Source organism: Globicephala melas, chromosome 8 (assembly GCF_963455315.2).
Source record: "Globicephala melas chromosome 8, mGloMel1.2, whole genome shotgun sequence".
Classification (NCBI taxonomy): domain Eukaryota; kingdom Metazoa; phylum Chordata; class Mammalia; order Artiodactyla; family Delphinidae; genus Globicephala; species Globicephala melas.
In genome coordinates, this window is record NC_083321.1 from 25,472,919 (window position 1) to 25,491,849 (window position 18,931).

At 33.5% G+C, this 18,931-nt stretch overlaps 1 protein-coding gene across 1 annotated transcript in view; it reads left to right on the forward strand.

Annotated features, from left to right (window-relative positions):
• CCDC73 (coiled-coil domain containing 73) overlaps window positions 1–18,931 on the forward strand; it is a 105,510-nt gene that overhangs the window by 37,754 nt on the left and 48,825 nt on the right. The window contains exons 6-8 of the mRNA XM_030864802.2: window positions 5,621–5,659; window positions 11,327–11,462; window positions 11,705–11,784. Of these exons, the coding sequence (XP_030720662.2) occupies window positions 5,621–5,659; window positions 11,327–11,462; window positions 11,705–11,784 (255 nt within the window). The remainder of the gene's footprint in view (window positions 1–5,620; window positions 5,660–11,326; window positions 11,463–11,704; window positions 11,785–18,931) is intronic.

Genomic DNA, 18,931 nt, shown 5'->3' on the forward strand with positions numbered 1-18,931 from the left:
CTACTGAAGCTTGCACGCCTAGAGCCCGTGCTCTGCAACAAGAGAAGCCACCACAATGAGAAGCCCGCACACCACAAGGAAGAGTAGCCCCCCTCACCACAACTAGAGAAAGCCCGCGTGCAGCAGCAAAGACCCAACGCAGCCAAAAATAATAAATAAATAAAATTTAAAAAATATATATATATTAAAAACTAATAATAAAGGGAATTAGTTAGAGCAGGGCAACCTGCTTATATCTTAGTTACCTGACAAATTAAACTTTGTTTATGTAAACAGTAATGCCTAAGGGTTAAATTTTGCTGAGTGTCCTGTAGATTTTAAATAAATTATTTCTGCCTATTAAAGGCTTACTATTATACATGATCCTGTGGTAACTCTTTGTCTTCTTGAACCTCAATTTTCCTTTAGGTAAAATGAGGAAATTGAAATACATCAGCATTTCCCAAACAAGACCATTTTGTGAAGCAATAACGTATTATATTCTCTGCTTCACTTAATTTTTTTTTTGCGGTACGCGGGCCTCTCACTGTTGCGGCCTCTCCCGTTGCGGAGCACAGGCTCCAGACGCGCAAGCTCAGCGACCGTGGCCCACGGGCATGTGGGATCTTCCCGGACCGGGCACGAAGCCGTGTCCCCTGCATCGGCAGGCGGACTCTAAACCGCTGCGCCACCAGGGAAGCCCCTACTTCACTTCATTTTAAGCTTACTGAATTTATAAATTAAGACATTAATTCCTCTCACAGAACTGAAGGCATATTTAATACATAATGTGTTATTTCTACTATTGAATCTTTATCTTATTAGGCCTTACCTAACCACAGTGATAAAAGGGAACTAAATTCCTAGAGCTTTGACTGTGCGCATTTATCCACAAGGAATTCTTAGATATTTGGAAATTTTGTAGTTTGGAGAATCATAAACTTACAGAGATGTTAGAAATACATTACAGAGAACTATTTTCCTGGATGATTTAAAAGTAATATGCCAGGTACTTCCCTGGTGGTCCAGTGGCTAAGACTCTGTGCTCCCAACGTAGGAGGCCCGTGTTTGATCCCTCGTCAGGGAACTAGATCCCACATGCAGCAACTAAGACTGCACATGCTGCAACTAAAAGATCCCACATGTTGCGGTGAATATCCCACATGCCACAACTAAGACCCAACACAGCCAAATAAACAAATAAATAAATAAATATTTAAAAAAAAATAAAGTAAAAGTAATATGCCAATCTGATGCCCTGTCACCCCAAATACTGTAATATCTCTCCTATGATCAAGGACATTGTCCTAGAAAACCATAACACAACCATAAAATCAGGAAGTTAACACTGATATATAATTGTAAATTAATTCTCATGCCCCATTCAGGTTTCACCAGTTGTCCTAGCAAAAGGATCCAGTTTAGAATCTTATGTTGCATTTAGTTGTCATGTCTCTTTGATCTCTTTCAGTCTGGAACAGTTCCCCAGTCTTTGTATGATTTTAATGCCTTTGAAACTCTTGAAGATCACAGTCTAGTTATTTTGTAGAATGTCCCTCAATTTGTTTTGTTTTTTTTTTTAATTGAAAAATAGTTGATTTACAGTGTTGTGCCAATCTCCCTCAGTTTCTGTTTGGATATTTCCTCATGAATAGAGATAGTTTATGCATTTTTGGCAAGAATATTACAGAAATAAGGCCTTATTCCTATAATTGAATTCTATCAGATAGCTGATGATTTCAATTTGTCTTATTATTGGAGATGTTCACTTTGAACATTTGATTTAGGTGGTATCTGACAAGTTTCTCCACTGGAAAGTTATTCTTTTCCCCTTTCTAATCAGAGTATTTTATAGGCGGGTACTTTGAATAGAAATGTTCTGTTTCTCTCCAAACATTTAATATATTCATTTATTTATATCAGTTTAGAATCGTAGTTTCTTATTTTATTCAATGGATAAAAATATGTGACTATCATTATTTATTTTGATCCTCACATGATCATTAGTTTGGCCAGTAGGAGTCCATTCAGGATGATTTTTCAGTCTTTTGGACATGACTTTATCATTTTTTCAGCATTTTCCTGCTCTCAGGTAAAAACAAAATGTTCCAGGATCACCTTGTAGTTTACGTAAGCTTGCCCTGGAATACAGCATTTCTCCACATTGCCCTGGTTCCTTTTAGTGGAAAATGAAATGTAGACACCCAGATCTGGGCATTGTTACACTCACTGCTATTGGGGTGTCACTGGTCTCAGACCTTCTTAGTAGACAGAGCTAGGGAATCTATGTATGTATTTATATACACACAAATATATAAACACACATTTATAATTATGTTTGTTTCTCTATCAATCTATATATGTCAAAAACCATGAATTCACATTACTTCCATTTCCAATCCAAAACCATAAGGTTAATTTTAATTTATTTCCCTTCCATATTTATATATTTCTTTTCTGTTACAGTAAGAAATATGACTTTCTTTATTCTTAATATATTTACTTATTTGATAAATTACCCTGTATGTGATCAGGCCTCCATTCTGCTACTCCTTCCTAATGTGGATGCCCTCTTCTCCCTGCTTCAACTCTGATACCTGGGTTGCCCTTTTTCAGCACTGCCTACTAAGCACCCTACTCAGCTTTTGACTCCCCATTCAGGCCTGATACCCTGTTCTGGAATGCTGCCACCACTACCCCTTCACCTCTTCCCCACCTAATGAACTTGGGACTGAGTTGTTCAGGAAGGTGAGGGGTTAAATATTTTTAGCACAGTACTTAAAGGACTTTATTCCCAAGTAACATAAATCCCATTAATTTAATGGGAAAATATATTTGCTCTAAACAAATGTACTTTACAGTAAACTTTTCATAAAATTTTCCAAAAAGTGAAGGATAGCTATAACTAGGAAAACATTTGTACTTTATCTTTCAAATTGCTTTCTGTTGTTAATACCCTAATTAGTGTTAGTATAGTTTTGTTCCAGTATTAGAAAGCTGCCTATATCTGGTATTATAAACCAGTTTTATGTGATTTCAGAATGAATAATCATTATATAGAACATCTGTAAAAAGATTTCATGTCAATCTAGTTATGTTACTTTCAAATTTGACTTATTTGACATAGGAATGCAGCTACATGGTAGTTTTTTAAGTTGGAAAGTGCTCTAGAGGTGTTGATAAAATAGAACTGTGAATCATGGTTCAGAAAGAATAAAATGCAGAGATATTGATGTTTGAAGAACAGTGACCTGAAAGAATTTGGTAAATTTGCTCTATGTTTATCAGTTTTATCTTTGGCTAATGGTAGCTGTATTAGTGAAGGTTCACCAGCGAAACAGAACCTGTATATATAGAGAGAGAAAGAAAGAAAGAGGGTGATTGATTGATTATGAAGAATTGGCTCACACGATCACACAATTATGGAGACAGAGAAGTGCCGTGATCTGTTGTCTGCAAGCTGGAGATTCTGGAAAGCTGGAGGTATGTTTCCAATCTGAGTCCCAAGGCCAGTCTTTTTTTTTTTCCTCTTATTTTTCTAGATGACCTCTACCTTTTTACTTTGCTTTTGTCTGTATGCCTTAAAAATACTCTGATCTCATCTAGTCTCATTTCTTTAAAATGGGGTCTACATGCAGAGGGCTTCCAAATGTATATCTCCAGCCCCAACTCCAGCCTGGATTGACTATTGGATGTCTAAAAGACATCTCAAACTTGACATGTCCAAAACTTAGTTCCTAAAATCTCGCCCTGAAAGCTAACTAACTTATTTGTCTTTTCTGTTTTTGTTAATTACAACTCCCTTCTTCCTGTTGCAGATTTTTTTCAGCTTTTCCCTCAGAGTATATACAGAATCTGACCACTTCTCACTACATCTACTACTAACACCCTAGTCCTCTTTCATCATCCTCTTTCATCTCAATTGCAGTAGTTATATGAAATGTTCTTCCTGCTTCCACTTCTGTTCTCCTTCAGTTTTAATATAACAGTCAGAGTGATCCTTTCAAGGAGTAAGTCAGGCTCTGTCACATTTGTGCTTGGGTCTCTTCAGTGGCTTCCTGTCTCATTCAGAGTAAACCATTATTATGCACCACAGACCTACAGTGATTTGGCCCTACCTCCTCTCCTACTCTTCTGTGAACTCATCTTTTGCTGTTCTTCCCCTTGCTTACTAAATCTTCCAGCCACATTGGCTTCTTTGCTGTTCTTTGAACACACAAGACATTTGCCCACCTTAGGGGCTTTGCACTTGCTGGAATACTCTTCCTTACTTTCTGTTGAGTCTTTACTCAAAAGTTGCCCTCTCAGAAAGGACTTTCCTGGCCATCCTGTGTAATCCCCTTCCCTGATTTATTATTTTTCATTAGCACTTATCAATATCTAATAGAACTATATATTTTAACTTATTTATATTGCTAATTATCTACATTCCCCAGAATTTAAGCTGGACAGGATTTTTTGGTCCAATACTATACCCCCAATGTCTACATTAGTGCTTTACTTATAGTAGCATTCAATATTTGTTGAAGAAATGAATCACATATAACTCATTCCACCAAAATGAAATAAAATTATTAGTTCAAGGCAGTATGCTAAAAATTTATTTCACAGGAAACGTGAAGTAATTTTAAGAACTTTTGCTTCAATTTTAGCAAATATTAGGTGAGTTTAAGTAAATAAGCACTCATACATGGCTAGTTGGAGTTTAACTTGGTCCACCATTCTGGAGGACTATGTGTGTAATAACAATTGTTAAGTCTATAAAAATGAACAAATCTTAGGAGTCCTGCTTCTTGGAATTTATTCTGCTAAAATGAATAACTGCAGAGTTTTCTTGGTAACAGCATGTTTATTTCAGAATTCTTTCATAGAACTGAAAACTCGGTAAATCTACAAAAATGAGAGTGATTTGATAAACTATGGTATAAAGTTAAACAGTGGAATACTGTGTAGCCATTAAAAACTTGTGTTGTAGATTAATTTGTAATATAAAAGTGTTTGCTATATATTAAGTAAAAATAGGTTACAAAATAGTACATATATTATTATTCTACCCCCTACTGACTCTCTTTTAAAGTATAAATACATAGAAAAATATCTGGAAGTACCACGGTATTAATGATTGTTATTTCTGGCTTGTGAGATGGTTTAAGACAATGTTTTTCCCCTATGCTTATCTATTTTATCAAAATTTTTTCAACGAAGAGCTAATATTAAGTAGCAGACTCTCCTAGAGTTTTCTTGCTGTCCTTCTTGCTTTATTTTTCTTCATAGTAGTTGTCACTCTGTAACTTCTGTACTTTTTACTTATATTTAATTGTCTGTCTACCACCACCCCCACTAGACAGAAAGCTTGTTACGGGCAGGGACTTTGTTCATTGTTGTATCCCAGAATCCTAGGAAAATGGCTGGCATATAGTAGGTGCTCCATAAATATGTGTTGAATAAATAAATAAATGTATTGTTTTTGTTATAGAGAATAAAGTTATGGTAAGTAACATTTTGAAAATGTGTCACTGGAAAAAATTGCATGTAAGATACACGTCACATTATATAACATACAATTTTAATATCAGAAGGAATTTATAACAAATAACTAAAAAGTTTTCATGAGATTTTTTTTCCCCTTATTGTTTTCAAGGTTTCTAAATATTCTTTACAGAAGAAAGTGAGTGAAATGGTAAGGAAATTTCAAAATATACACCCACCCCAGATTAGTGCATAATGTGCACAGTATTTTTGTCAATATTAATGTGACATTTATTGTTAAAAAAATGTTGAAACTGGATATTAATATCCCCTTTAAAGGACTGAATTACAATTTCAGATATAGCTTAAATGAATTTATTTCACAAATTTATTTCCAGATAGTGTTTACATGTTATAAAATAAATTTAACACAGTTCCCAAATTATTGGTAGAGGTCTTATATGAACATTGAACAACAAAGAAGTGAAAACAACAGAATTCTGAAACCCCTTACTTTAATGATATCTTTTCTAGGTATTTGTGTAAACACATAGTTATTACTTTTAGCCTGAAAATTTGAAATAATATGAAGTAGCATTTGAATACTACACTTGGGATATGGTACTCATCCCTTATCATTCAACAAGTGTTAATTTGTTGTGCATTCCTCTTCTGCAGTATATTAAAATTAATATTTACATTTTTACAGCATAACATTTTATGAAATATTTACTTTGATATTCTATCTTTCTATCCCTGTTGGATTCAGAAGAATTTCTTTCTCTGTATTTTTGATTGAGCAAAATTCTCCCATATCCACTTATATCTTCAGAGGGCTTCTTGGGTGGGTTTATGCTATTTCGTTCTTCCTTCTTTGGAGCAGACTGTAAGGCAAGTAAAAATAATTTTTGAGTAAGGTTTATGTATTATATCTATGAGAAGTAAGAAATGAGAGATCATTCCTTATGACGTTAAATACAAAAATATAAAGTAAGTATTTTGCTTCTTGAAATGTTTTGGTGTGTTAGAAAATAAAAGAGCCATAGAAAGATTGCTAAGCTTGATTGAATAAAAGATGTGAAAATTCTGTCACTGTTCAACTGGAAAGACTACAGATAATATTGTCAGACTATTTTAAACTATGATTTTAATTAAGGAGCTGAAAAACTAGATTCTGGTTTAGCTTTAAGTACCATGACATTTGTACTGAAAGTCATCTTCAACGCTACAGTGGTTTTACACAAAATATAGTGAAATTGAATAATGTACCCTCTGACCTGGGAGATAAGGCTACAAGTTAAAGATCAAAGGCAACATAAAATGTGTTTTATTTTATTCCACTTTAAAATTTCATCAAACAGATACTTATAATCTTAAAAAAACATGGAAACATGCAGTATACTTTTGATAGTTTTTGGTCACTTTTGAACATTTTGTTAATGTGAATTTAAGACTCTTAAGCACCTACTAAAATTTGAATTATAGTTGTATTTTTTCTGACAGTTCAAAGCATTAAATAAATCACTTTATATTAAAATAATTTTATATATTGATAGATATACATGCCAATTTTGGCAGAATATTATGTATATTTTAGATGATGGATTTAAAAGTTAAAAATAAACCTTTTTCTAAACATTCTTACATTATTCTTTTTACATTATTCTTATATAATTCAGGTGACCTTTTCTTTATTCAAAGTACTAAACAGTATTCAGTAATCCAGTTAATTTTATTCAAATCAGCACATTATCCTTTTATATTGATATTATTTGACTATGTGCAAGACATGAAACAAGATGGTCACTTGTGCCAAGGCAGGACTTTGGGGAGCAATTGATAAGTGTCCCAAAAGAAATAATTTTAAAAATAGTATTAAGTATTAATACTATTAAGTATTAATAGTATTAAGTATTTAAACAAGTTCATGATTTCCTATAGGCAAGCTCTTAACTACTAGTAAATTTCTGTCTTGTGGGAATTCAATAAAGTGATTTTCATGTAGAGGTGGTATGTCTCTAGATACATTAACACAATTATGAATGGAAAGATTCATCTAGCTCTAAAAGTACCCAAATTTTCTCTTGAACAAATGATCACATTGATCATTACCAGTAAAACAAATGCAACTAAATATGATAAAAATAAACTATAGAACATCAAATTAATTGATTTGGTCATTGATGAAAATCTTTCCTGCTTTGTTCCCATAATTACTGTATAGGTGACTATGTTGTGTAACTGAGTTGCCAATAGAGCTTAATGAACAAAATAAAAATTTATCCAACCATCTCTTAGTTATAGTTTCTTTTTTGTATATCACTTTCCTTTAAAGAAAAGACTTATAAGAATAATTTATTTTGTCTTTATTAAATTAAAACAATTTTTCAGTATTGAAGGTTTTGATGAGATTTGGAATTACCACATATTTTCTTTCAGAGTAGAATATTTTTAGACTAAAGACTTGTCTGGAAGTAATCTTCATGATTATAATAATTATATACATCTGTACACATAAAATATGTAACTTTGGTTTTTTTAAGTAGTATATACCTAATGTTGTGACTAAAAAGGTGAAAGTATCAATATCCTAAGAAAGATGCCATGGGTTTTTAAAAAGTGAGTTTTATAATCCATTGATTTATTTTGGGTTTATATTGAAGAAATTAAAAGGTAAGTTGCAAAAATAGAAATGAGGAATATATGAAGTTTGTTTTGGGGTTTTGAATCTTTTTCTCTACAATTTACTTATAACAAGCTAATTGTTTTAAGGGAAATTAATTTTATCTCCAGAAGTTTTCAAATCAGTCTCTATAAGGAAATAAGAAATGAGGGAAATGAGCAGCTATGGCTTTTATTAGTAAGTATAGTTCTGAAAAGTTGGGTGTATATGTTATTTTTAAATTATTCTTATTTTAAATGCCTTAAGAGGCTTTTAAGTAAACTTTTAGACCACACACACTTGTAATTATGCATGTGCTGTCTTTCTCTAATCTTGATTTTCAAAGATTAAAATTGTTTAAAATGAGGTACGTATGTATTTGGAAAGCAGGCAATCCTGATATTATTTTCTTGTTGACAGTCTTTGCATTTAGTAGTAAAAGTGTATGAAAGAGAAAATAACTTGACCCAATTCAGAGAGGTAAAAAGAACAAAAACACTACATACTTAGCCATTTCTTAGTCATTGCAATAAAATAATCTTTATTATGCTATAGTATGTAATGTTAAAGTTATAATAACACCATCAATTTAGTTGTATTATTCTTTATAATGTTCTTAGCTTTCTCAGGCAGGTGTTACCAATCTGCTTTTTGTTGTTGCTTCCCAAAGAATTTAAACTATTTGCTGACAATCATGCAGTTAGTGGCAAGCTGCCCTCTTCATCTCATTATCAAAACTAAATCAGGGCAGCCAAGTAGGTTTATATGTGAACAGCCGCATATAGGCCTGTATGAGCTAATGAGCTGTAGGTACCCATTGTGATTTAAACGTCTTTAGAGCATTTATCATGGCCATTGTATAGACTAATGTATTTGAAAATCAGAATTGTATCATGCAAACAAATGAAACTGCATTTTAATTCAACTTTGGCTTCAAGCAAAGGATGTTGGGATAGAGTATGTTACAAACTAATCTAATGTGTACAGAGCTCTATGTATGTAGAGAACACCTATGAACTCACTTTGATCTTTGCTGCATTTTTACTTACCAGGATTAGTTAACCTTTGCAGACATTAACAGTATTAATGTGTATTAATATGTAGTAGATGGTATTCTCATAAAGGCTATCTAAAAATTGATTTGACTTGAAAAACTGAAAGAATTCATTGAATTGAAAAAAATGTCTTTAGACCAATTTTTAGTGAAATTGTATTGGGTTTCTACACATCTCCTGAAAGGAGTATAATTCTCTAGAGAATTAAGTGGTATTTGAGAGGAACAGAATATGGGTCATTATTGTTCATTGTTTAGTTATTGATAATAGTGACTACCCAGGTAAGCATAAGATCTCGGGGGTAAGTGCACTTGTCAACTTGTTTGAATTTATAACTGCTGCATGCTTAATTCAAATGACTAAGTAGTGAATTTGAAAAGCCCATAGAGGTGCATGAGAAAAATTTAACTCATCTTTCATAACCATTGCCAGTGTACTTACCACTTTGCTTAAAATTGTTTAAAAAAATCTTTGAAAAAGTTAAGATTTTCACCAGATTTGCCAAGTTAATATAGTTAGGTACAACTTAAATTATGATGTGTGTTCCTTATTAATATTAGAGAGGGCTATTCTTAGTCCAAATAAAAATTAGGCTATTGAAGGCACTTTTATCATTTAAGGAATAGTAATAACAAAACATTATATTGTACTTGGTATGTGATAGGCTCTGTTCTTACTGCTCTGTAGGCATTAATTTGTCTTATCTTCACAACAACCCTATGAGGGAGATACTGGTATAATCTCTATTTTAAAGACAGGGTAGATAATTTTCCTGAGGTCACACAGCAACTAAATTACAGAGGCAAGATTTAAACATAGGCAGAATAGCTTTTGACCACTCTACTATACTGCCTGTACTTTGGTGTTAAGCAGTGCAAAATGGCTCTGGTTAACTTATGCAAAAGGAAATTTAGTGGAGACACTTGCAATCAATCAGAGAGTCAAGAATGGTTTTGAAAATGAACAGGGACTAGGTTAATTCCGGGGTTTGAGAAGCAGGATGTAGGAACCCAGGACGGAGGAGATCTCATATCAGTCTGGATAGGATCACCACTGAACTTCTTTAGCTTTATAGTCTTTTTTGCTCAAGATTCAAATTCCAAGAATGTAGAAATCAATTGGTTTATTTGGAGTAATATGCCCTATACTTGACTAGGGGAGAATAGGACCCCTGAATTTGGTCTACTAGATTGCAATGAAGAAGTATTTCAAGGAAATACTTGAAAATGTGTTACTTTTGGGTAAGGGAAATAGATGCTGTCCAGGCAAATGTAACAAATTGCCACTGTCAGAACTCTATGAGACAACAGTTCATTCAGAAAGTAATTACTGAGTGCCTATTGATGGGCTACACTGTTCTTTGTTTATCCTCTCTCAGTAGAAACTGAAGTGTGTGGCAGAAATGAATGAAAGTTGTGAAATCAATGATTCTGCTAATGCCAGAATAAAAACTTTCAAAGAGTGTTATTGATTCTGTTAACATAATATTTCTTCTAAAAGTTTTAAGTCATTTTTCTAAGTATGGTAAAACAAGCTCCTTTAGCTGAAAGCAGTGAAGGCCCATATTATATTATATATAGGGTCTAATTTTTACCAACTGTGTCCCCTAGCTTAAGTAAACTTTCTGCTATACTATATTGTCTCCCTACCACTGATAGATATTCTCATTGTTCCAGTTTTTAATGCAGTGAGAAGGTGCTATATTCATTAATATTAATCTCAGAAAATTTATCTGAGTTTTGATAATGTACATTATGCCAGCATTTAGAGGAAAAAAATTGTTTCCTAAATTATCAGGAGTATTGCTTTAATAATATTCTCCTCACTTTGCTTAGTGCTGTACTGGACTAATCAACTTTTCGGTAAATAAAACAACCAATTGATTTTGAAAAAGAAATTAGTAACAAGGAAAATATAACCTTAAGTGACTATTTTGTTACAGGAAAAAAAAATGCTTTAACTTTACCTAGATTTAGAACCTAACTAATATTTCCTCTCTAAGGTGTACTCAGAGAGTACTTTTTCATGACATACTTATGTTAATAACAACAGTTATTAAAAACAATAAATTGTTATGTATGTTTAATAAATATGTGTGTATATATATATATGTATGTATGTGTTATATATGTATAACATTTAAAATAACTCTTCAAAATAGGAACAAAAAGTCCAGTTACATTTTCTGGCTAAAGAAGATCATCAGAAGCAACTGAATGAAATTGAGAAATACTATGCTACAATAACAGGTCAATTTGGATTAGTAAAAGAGAATCATGAAAAGTTAGAGCAAAATGGTAGGTGCTATCTTACTTAAACTTAACATATTTAAGAGGAAATGTTTAAATGGACTTATTTATAATGAATAAATTGAACTTATCTGATACTGGTAATAGTAAATGGCAGTTTAATTAATATTATTAAATTCAGTAATAATTATATATATTGCATTGAGGCTATTTTCCTTGTCCATGTTAGTAATATTTCCTTAAAATGTACAATGAATATAATGTTTTCCTAAGTGTCTTTCATGTTACAGTACAAGAAGCAATACAGTTAAACAAAAGACTTTCAGCTTTAAATAAAAAACAAGAATCTGAAATACACAGTTTAAAGAAGGTATGATTGATATAGTTTATTGTATTATATAAAACTAGTTTTATGAAATAATACCAGAAAGTTGGGTGGGTTTTTTTTGTATAAAGATAAATGAAATGTTTTAAATACAGATTTATAAACTTTGAGTTATGATTTCAATAAATGCAATGAATGAATTTGTTCTAACCCATTCAAAATATTGTTTCTTTGACTTGTGACCAGTGGCATGCATTTTTATGATGATATGAATAACCAATAAGCATTCACTATATGTTAATCTCATTAGCACCATTCATTCATTCATTCAACTTTTGAGTGGCTCTGTGTGCCAGGTACTATATGGCACTTAGGGTACAGGTATGAAGAAAATGAAACATGTTCCTGCTTCTTTGAGTTATAGTCCAATGGAGGAGTTACATATAAAACCATCACACAGATCAAATAAGTTAAAACTGTTATAAGTGATATGAAGAAAAAGTAGAGGATGTGATGACATTATCATAGGTGACTTCATTACATTGGGGGTAAAGTGGTGGGGGAGGGAAGAGGATGATGTTTCAGGCAAGGGAACAGCAAAAGCCTTGAGACAGGAAAGAGTTTAATGTATATGAGGAACAAGGAAAAGTCTGGTATGGCTGGAGCATTTTGAGTTAAGGAGTGCATTGGATATTTATTGGTAGCTTACTGAGCGTCAATATCCCCCTTCTCCTTTCTAAACTTATCCAGAGTTTTGTTTTGATGCCTCCAGCTTTAGAGAGGAGCCCTAAATTGGCACAAGGCCATAAACATATTTCATTACTCTAGCCACAGCCTTTGGCTTAGGAGTGGATAAATGACCTTACCCAGTGGTTATGAACCAGGAAGAAGGTAACTCCTACTGGGGCTGGCAGTCATCCTACAATCATGAGAAGCTAAAAAGGAGGAACTTGAAATGTGGATGCCAAATTGCTGTGATATAAAGAAACCTGTTCCTTCATGACACTTTTGAGTTCCTGAATGGACCAACCCTGCACTTGCCCTGCCTCTAGACTTTTCAGTTATGTGAGCCAGTAAATCCGCATTATTATTTAAGCCAGTTTCCTTAGGGCCAGCTTAATTTTCCATTATTTGCAACTAAAAATATCCCCACTGATAACAGGGGAGACCGGTATGAGAGCAAGGTGAAGTAGGCAAAGTCTTGTTCTTTCTACAGAGAATGACTTATTTCCTTTTCCTAATCTTTTCAAAGCCCCAACTGAAATAATACCACTTTGGACCACCTCCTTATCCCTGAGAGAATTAAGTACCTGTCTTTACTGACACTGAATAAATGCTTTGAAACAACATTTACTGAGTGTCACTTAAATATCTTTGATTTTCTAAAATTTGAATATGATATGCCTGGGTTTAATTTTTCAATTTTTATTTTTTTTGCGGTACGCGGGCCTCTGACTGCTGTGGCCTCTCCCGTTGCGGAGCACAGGCTCTGGACGCGCAGGCACAGCGGCCATGGCTCACGGGCCCAGCCATTCCGCGGCACGTGGGATCTTCCCGGACCGGGGCACAAACTCGCGTCCCCTGCATCGGCAGGCGAACTCTCAACCACTGCGCCACCAGGGAAGCCCCTGGGTTTAATTTTTTTAGTCACTTTTTCTTCTTGATGTTCTCTGAGCTTCTTGGATTGTGGTTTGGTGTCTGACATTAATTTGGGGAAAGTCTCAATCATCAGTGCTTCAAATATTGCTTCTTTTTCTTTCTTTCATCTCCTTCTGGTACTCCCATTATGTATATGTTACAATTTGTATATGTTACATTAGCTGACCCGCAGGTGATGGATAGTCTCTTATGCTTTTTCAGTCTTTACTCTTTGTTTTCAGTTTTGGAATTTCTATTGTCATATTCTCAAGCTCAGAGATTATTTACTCAGCCTTGTCCAGTCTACTATTGAGACCATCAAAGTCATTCTTCGTTTCTGTTGCAGTGTTTTTGATCTGAAGCATTTCATTTTTATTCTTGTTTAGAATTTCCATCTCTCCATTTACATTATCCATCTGTTCTCCCATGTTTTGTCTGTTTTTTCCATTAAAGCTTTTAGCATATTAATCATAGTTTTAAAAAATTTTGGGTCTGATAGTTTTAATATTCCTGCTGTATCTGACTCTGGTTCTGAGGCTTGTTCAGTCTCTTCAAATTGTGTCTTTTGCCTTTTAGTATGCCTTGTAATTTATTTGTTGGAAGGCAGACATGATATACTGGGTGAAAGAAACTGCAGTCAATAGGCGTATAGTAATGTAGTGGTAAGATAGGGGGATGGGTGCCCGATGATTAGATGAGCCTGTTGCCCCTGGACTGTGAATTTCACCAGTGCTTCTCAGTCCCTGCCCACCCACCCCATACGCACAAGGATGGTTGGAGGGGGATAGAGTTGGGTATTACCCTTCCCTCAGGTAGTTTAGACTCAGGTCAAATAGTTTCTCCTGAGGGCAGGACTTGTTGATAAGAAAAAAATGAGTTGGTGTATTTCAAAATGGTTACTTTTTCTCTCCTTTTCCTCCTGCTTTTAGCAGGAGGGAATTTTCTCTGATATTCACTATGAGAGGACCTGGAGGTAAAATTTCACAAAAGTTTGAGAACCCGATGACTGTGTCCTGCTGAATTTTTTAACTCTGAATTGTCCACTCTGAGCCTCTGGGAATTAGTCAATTACAGTTCAGTTTTTCCTACCCTGGCATTGGTTCCTGTGGAGGTTTCTGTTTCTCTGTATTTACCTGTCCATCTCTCCAATTTTTGAGGCAGCAATTTGCTTTATGACCTCATTTGTCTAGCAGATGTAAGAGGAGTTGTTGATTTTCAGTTTGTTCAGCTTTTTACTTGTGGTGGGATCAAGTGGAAACTTCTAACTAAGCTCATTACATGCTGGACCAGAAACCAGAAGACCCTCTGTTTTTATATTTAACTATAATTTTACAAAAATTAAAAATTTATTAAGACAACTTATTATTTACAGAGACACAGGCTTAAGCTTTGAAGAGTGTTTGTGCTACCAGATGAATGACATATACTTTAATATGTAATTCAAGAAATCAGGAAATTTTACTACTTTATCTTTTAGTACCATTTCCAGGAAAGCAGGACCACAGGGGCTAAAGATTGACGTGACTTCTAAATGCTAAGCCAGAGTTCAAAGACCATTAATATTTGTAACTCTGTTATATCTAGGTCTTGTTCTTATAACTGCCAATAAATTGGTTTCAAATTCCTTGGACTCTCTCCTTATACCCGAGGGATCAGAAAGTAAGAGCATAGGGGTAGCCCAGTACAGAATATTAGAATGGTAATAAGTGTATGTCCCTAGCCCTTAAAAATCTTCTATCTAGCAAACTACCTAAAAGGATAGGTTGTTAAAAAATATTTATTTATTTGGCTGCATCGGGTCTTAGTCGCAGTGTGTGGGATCTTTGTTGTGGCATGTGGGATCTTTCGTTGTGACGCGTGGGCTCTTTGTTGCGACGCATGGGCTTCTCTCTAATTGGCGTGCAGGCTCTCTAGTTGTGGTGTGCGTGCTCTAGAGCGCACGGGCTTAGTTGTCCCCTGGCATGTGGGATCTTAGTTCCCTGACCAGGGATCGAACCCACGTCCCCTGCATTGGAAGGTGGATTCTTAACCAGTGGACCACCAGGGAAGTCCCAAGAGGACAGTTTATATGTAAAGAATATTTCTTTTCAGTCACATTTAAGAATATTAGAGATGGCTCTTACGATATAAGGAGAAAAACCTGTAATTTGAAAATTTCGTCTGTCATTTCAAATCAGAATTGTTAAATGGACCATTCATTTTTATCAATATAAACTTTGAAAGCAAATATAAATAAATAATACTGACTGAGTAGTTGTGAATAAGCATGTTTTCAGTGATATCTCTTTGGTTCATTTTTTGTTTAATATTGTTATCAGTGTCTTAAGTGGTTAGATCATTAATTTGATGATTATATTAAAATAGTCATATGTGCTTTATTCAGTTAGTTTTTGCATTATTATGAAAATATTATACCTCATAAATTTCTCTATTAAATTATGGTTTTTTTCATTAAATAAAAACAAATGTTGCATTGTAATGTAATAGACTATTGTATTTCTAATGTATAGTTTAAGACTGACCTGTAGATGGAGATGAGGCTCATGTAAATCCATGGAGCATTTCCCTTGCTGGATTTTTGTGAAAGGAGTAAAGCATGTCTCTGTACACAAGTGGAATAGTGTTGCTCATGAGCACACTTGCCCCCTTTTCCCAGGTCTTGCAGCCTTGGCCAGGGCTGCCTAAATGTACTGAGGTGTCATGTGATGGTGGCCTCTGTCTCTATAGAAAGCATTAAGTCAGTAATCATGCTGCTAAATAGTTCTTGGAAGAGAGATTGTAGAGAAGGGTAAGGTGAGAGAATGTCACTACCTTTGAGAGTTCCAAGTTCGAGAAGCTGAAAGGGTAAGAATTTACAAATATATTTTAACAGATAGTTTTTAATATTTCAGACATACTAGGTACAATAATTTTGTAGTTTTTAGTGTAGCCTTAATTTTTAACTTTAAGAAAAGTGTTTTCTGTTTTGATTTTCTTTTTCAGAGGCTAATGGAGCCTACTAACATTGTTTTCCATTACTCAGTTAACACTTTTAATCATTAATTTTTCCAAAGATAACTTTTATTTTTCTTTTATGCTGTTCTTTGATTATGTCCAGGACAGTTAAGTTACTGGTTTGTGATAAGATGGAATTCTTTTTTTTTTTTCTTTTTCCTTTTGTGGAACAAAGTTAAACAGACCAAACTTACTTGTTAGATAAAACTAAGTATTACAGTTCTGAATGCTGGGTTCACCATTATGGCAATCATGAAGAATTCCTGATACTATCTGTGAGCAGCATTCATAACCTCTGCTATTTGTCTGAGTAAACGTCAGAGGACTCAAGGAGATAGTGATATTTAACAGACTACCTCATACCAGAAGAGGAGGGGTAAAGGAGAAAAGGGCTTGATATTTATGACTCTAGGAACTATAAGTTGTAATTTAATGAGATCAAAGCATGTGCTGCATGCTTATTTGCTGCACTAACAGCTTTGAATAAAATGGTTAGAAAACAGACAATGTACTAAAAGTTCAGGATATTTAAAAGCTATAAGAGCTATAAAATCAAAAACATACTTTCAGTCGAAAATCATTTTGTGAAGGTCTCTGCTTTTAATTTAATATGCTATTAAGATTACATAATTAATATATAAAAGAAAAAGACATAAGAAAAGATTAGTTTTTACTTTTGTCAGCCACATACTGGGTTTTTGCCCCTTGCCACTCCCTTCCCACTTCCCTGTTGTTTTATAACAGTTATTGTAATAGGAATTGATGTATTTTAGAGTATCTTCTGTAAAACTTAGCTGATTACAACAGCTCCATGCTTTCAGTTGTGGAAAAATGTATTGACAGAAAGACATAAGACATTTGTTGTACTTTGTAACCTAGACAGAAGAAAAACTTTTAGAAAACCAGTCCTTTTTTTTAATTCAGAGAATTGTAAGCTACTTTAAGTTTTAGCCATATACCTCAGTTTAATTATATTTTTATCAATAAGACATTGTATCTTAGGGGTGAATCTAGAACAGAACACTAATTTAAAACAAGCCATCTAATTAATTTCTAAGTTGTTTACTTTATGCAGGTGTATCTTGCTCCAGGAAAACCCAATATAAAAAAATTTTAAATTCAGAAAAATTGTTGGAAGTTTTCTTTTAAAAATTACCATTTTAGTGCACAAAAAAGCAGCTTGAAAGCAAGGTTTTAGAACACCATGTGCAAAGCAAAGAAAGATGTACATTATTTTAAACCTAATATCATTGGTGTCTTTTAAAAAAATCAGTTCAGCATAAAAGATTTTTTATTACTCAGGTGGTGTTTGACTAAATAACAAGTAACAACATAAGTATTAGTCAAACATCCTGAAAATCTGAGTTGAGATTAAAACTTTGAGGTACTCTGACAGATATTTTTCCTTTGAACTAATCTCTTTTAAATTTTTAAAAACTTAAATTAATTGCTGAAATGACTGTCTTTAGTTTTGTATCCTTCAGTATGCATAGTCAATTTAACTATCATCCTGTTTTTGAATGTTTATCCAGGGTAGATATAATAAGATCAATAAATTCTTTTATTCAGGAAGTTTGTTGAGTCAATGACCATATGGCTTATGAACTAGAATGTTTTATTATATTGTCTTATGTCTGTAATTGTTGTTTTGTAGAATATTCTTGGATCTGAATTTGTAATGCAGAATTAACCCATTTTAATCTCACAAGTTTAGGGTTGTTGATTAAGACAGTCAAGGTTCTAGCTCCAAAATATGCTGTTCTTTTATTTATTTATTTATTTTTTGCTGTTCTTTTAAAGTTAGCATGATGTTAGTGACTCACCACCTACTAAGCTTTATTTTTTATTATCGGTAAGAAAATTTTAGTGGTCTGTTCACATTTAAATGAGAAGCATCTATTTATAACATGGTGGTCTACACGGTTGTGGTTGTTACCTTGATCAGAGGAAGCCATCTCGTTCAATCAGTGATTAAACCCCCAGCACTGTACTTTCCTATATGCTATACAATATACTGAGCACTATACTACGTCTACCACTTTCTATACAATTTTACAAATTGACTGAACTATCGTGTCATTAACAATAGTCTTATTTGGCTGACATTGACTGCTGTCACCAAGTATTTTTATTGCCATTTGCTTTATCCTGAATAAATCAACTTTGATTTCATCAAACCTTATTTTAGGCAAAGGTGTCACATTTTTTAAATATCATGTACATCACTCTTTTCTTCTTATGTTCATTAAAATTTTTAGTTCTTCTTAGATCCCTGACTGTATTACGTTCTATGGGATAAGTATGAAATGTGGTTCTTTTCCTTGAGATGTTCATAGTCTACAAAAAAACTCTTATTGTAATCAGTTATGAAATAATGAATAATGAATCTTAATTCTTTAAATAAAGAATACTTATTCATAACACCATTAGGACTTCAGACCACTTTATTCTAAAAGTAGAGAAAATAATCGTAGAATCCCTTGAATTCACCTTAGTAGTAATAGGTAACAGTGCCTAGAACATAGTAGATGCTCAACAAATACTTGTTGCATAGATTATT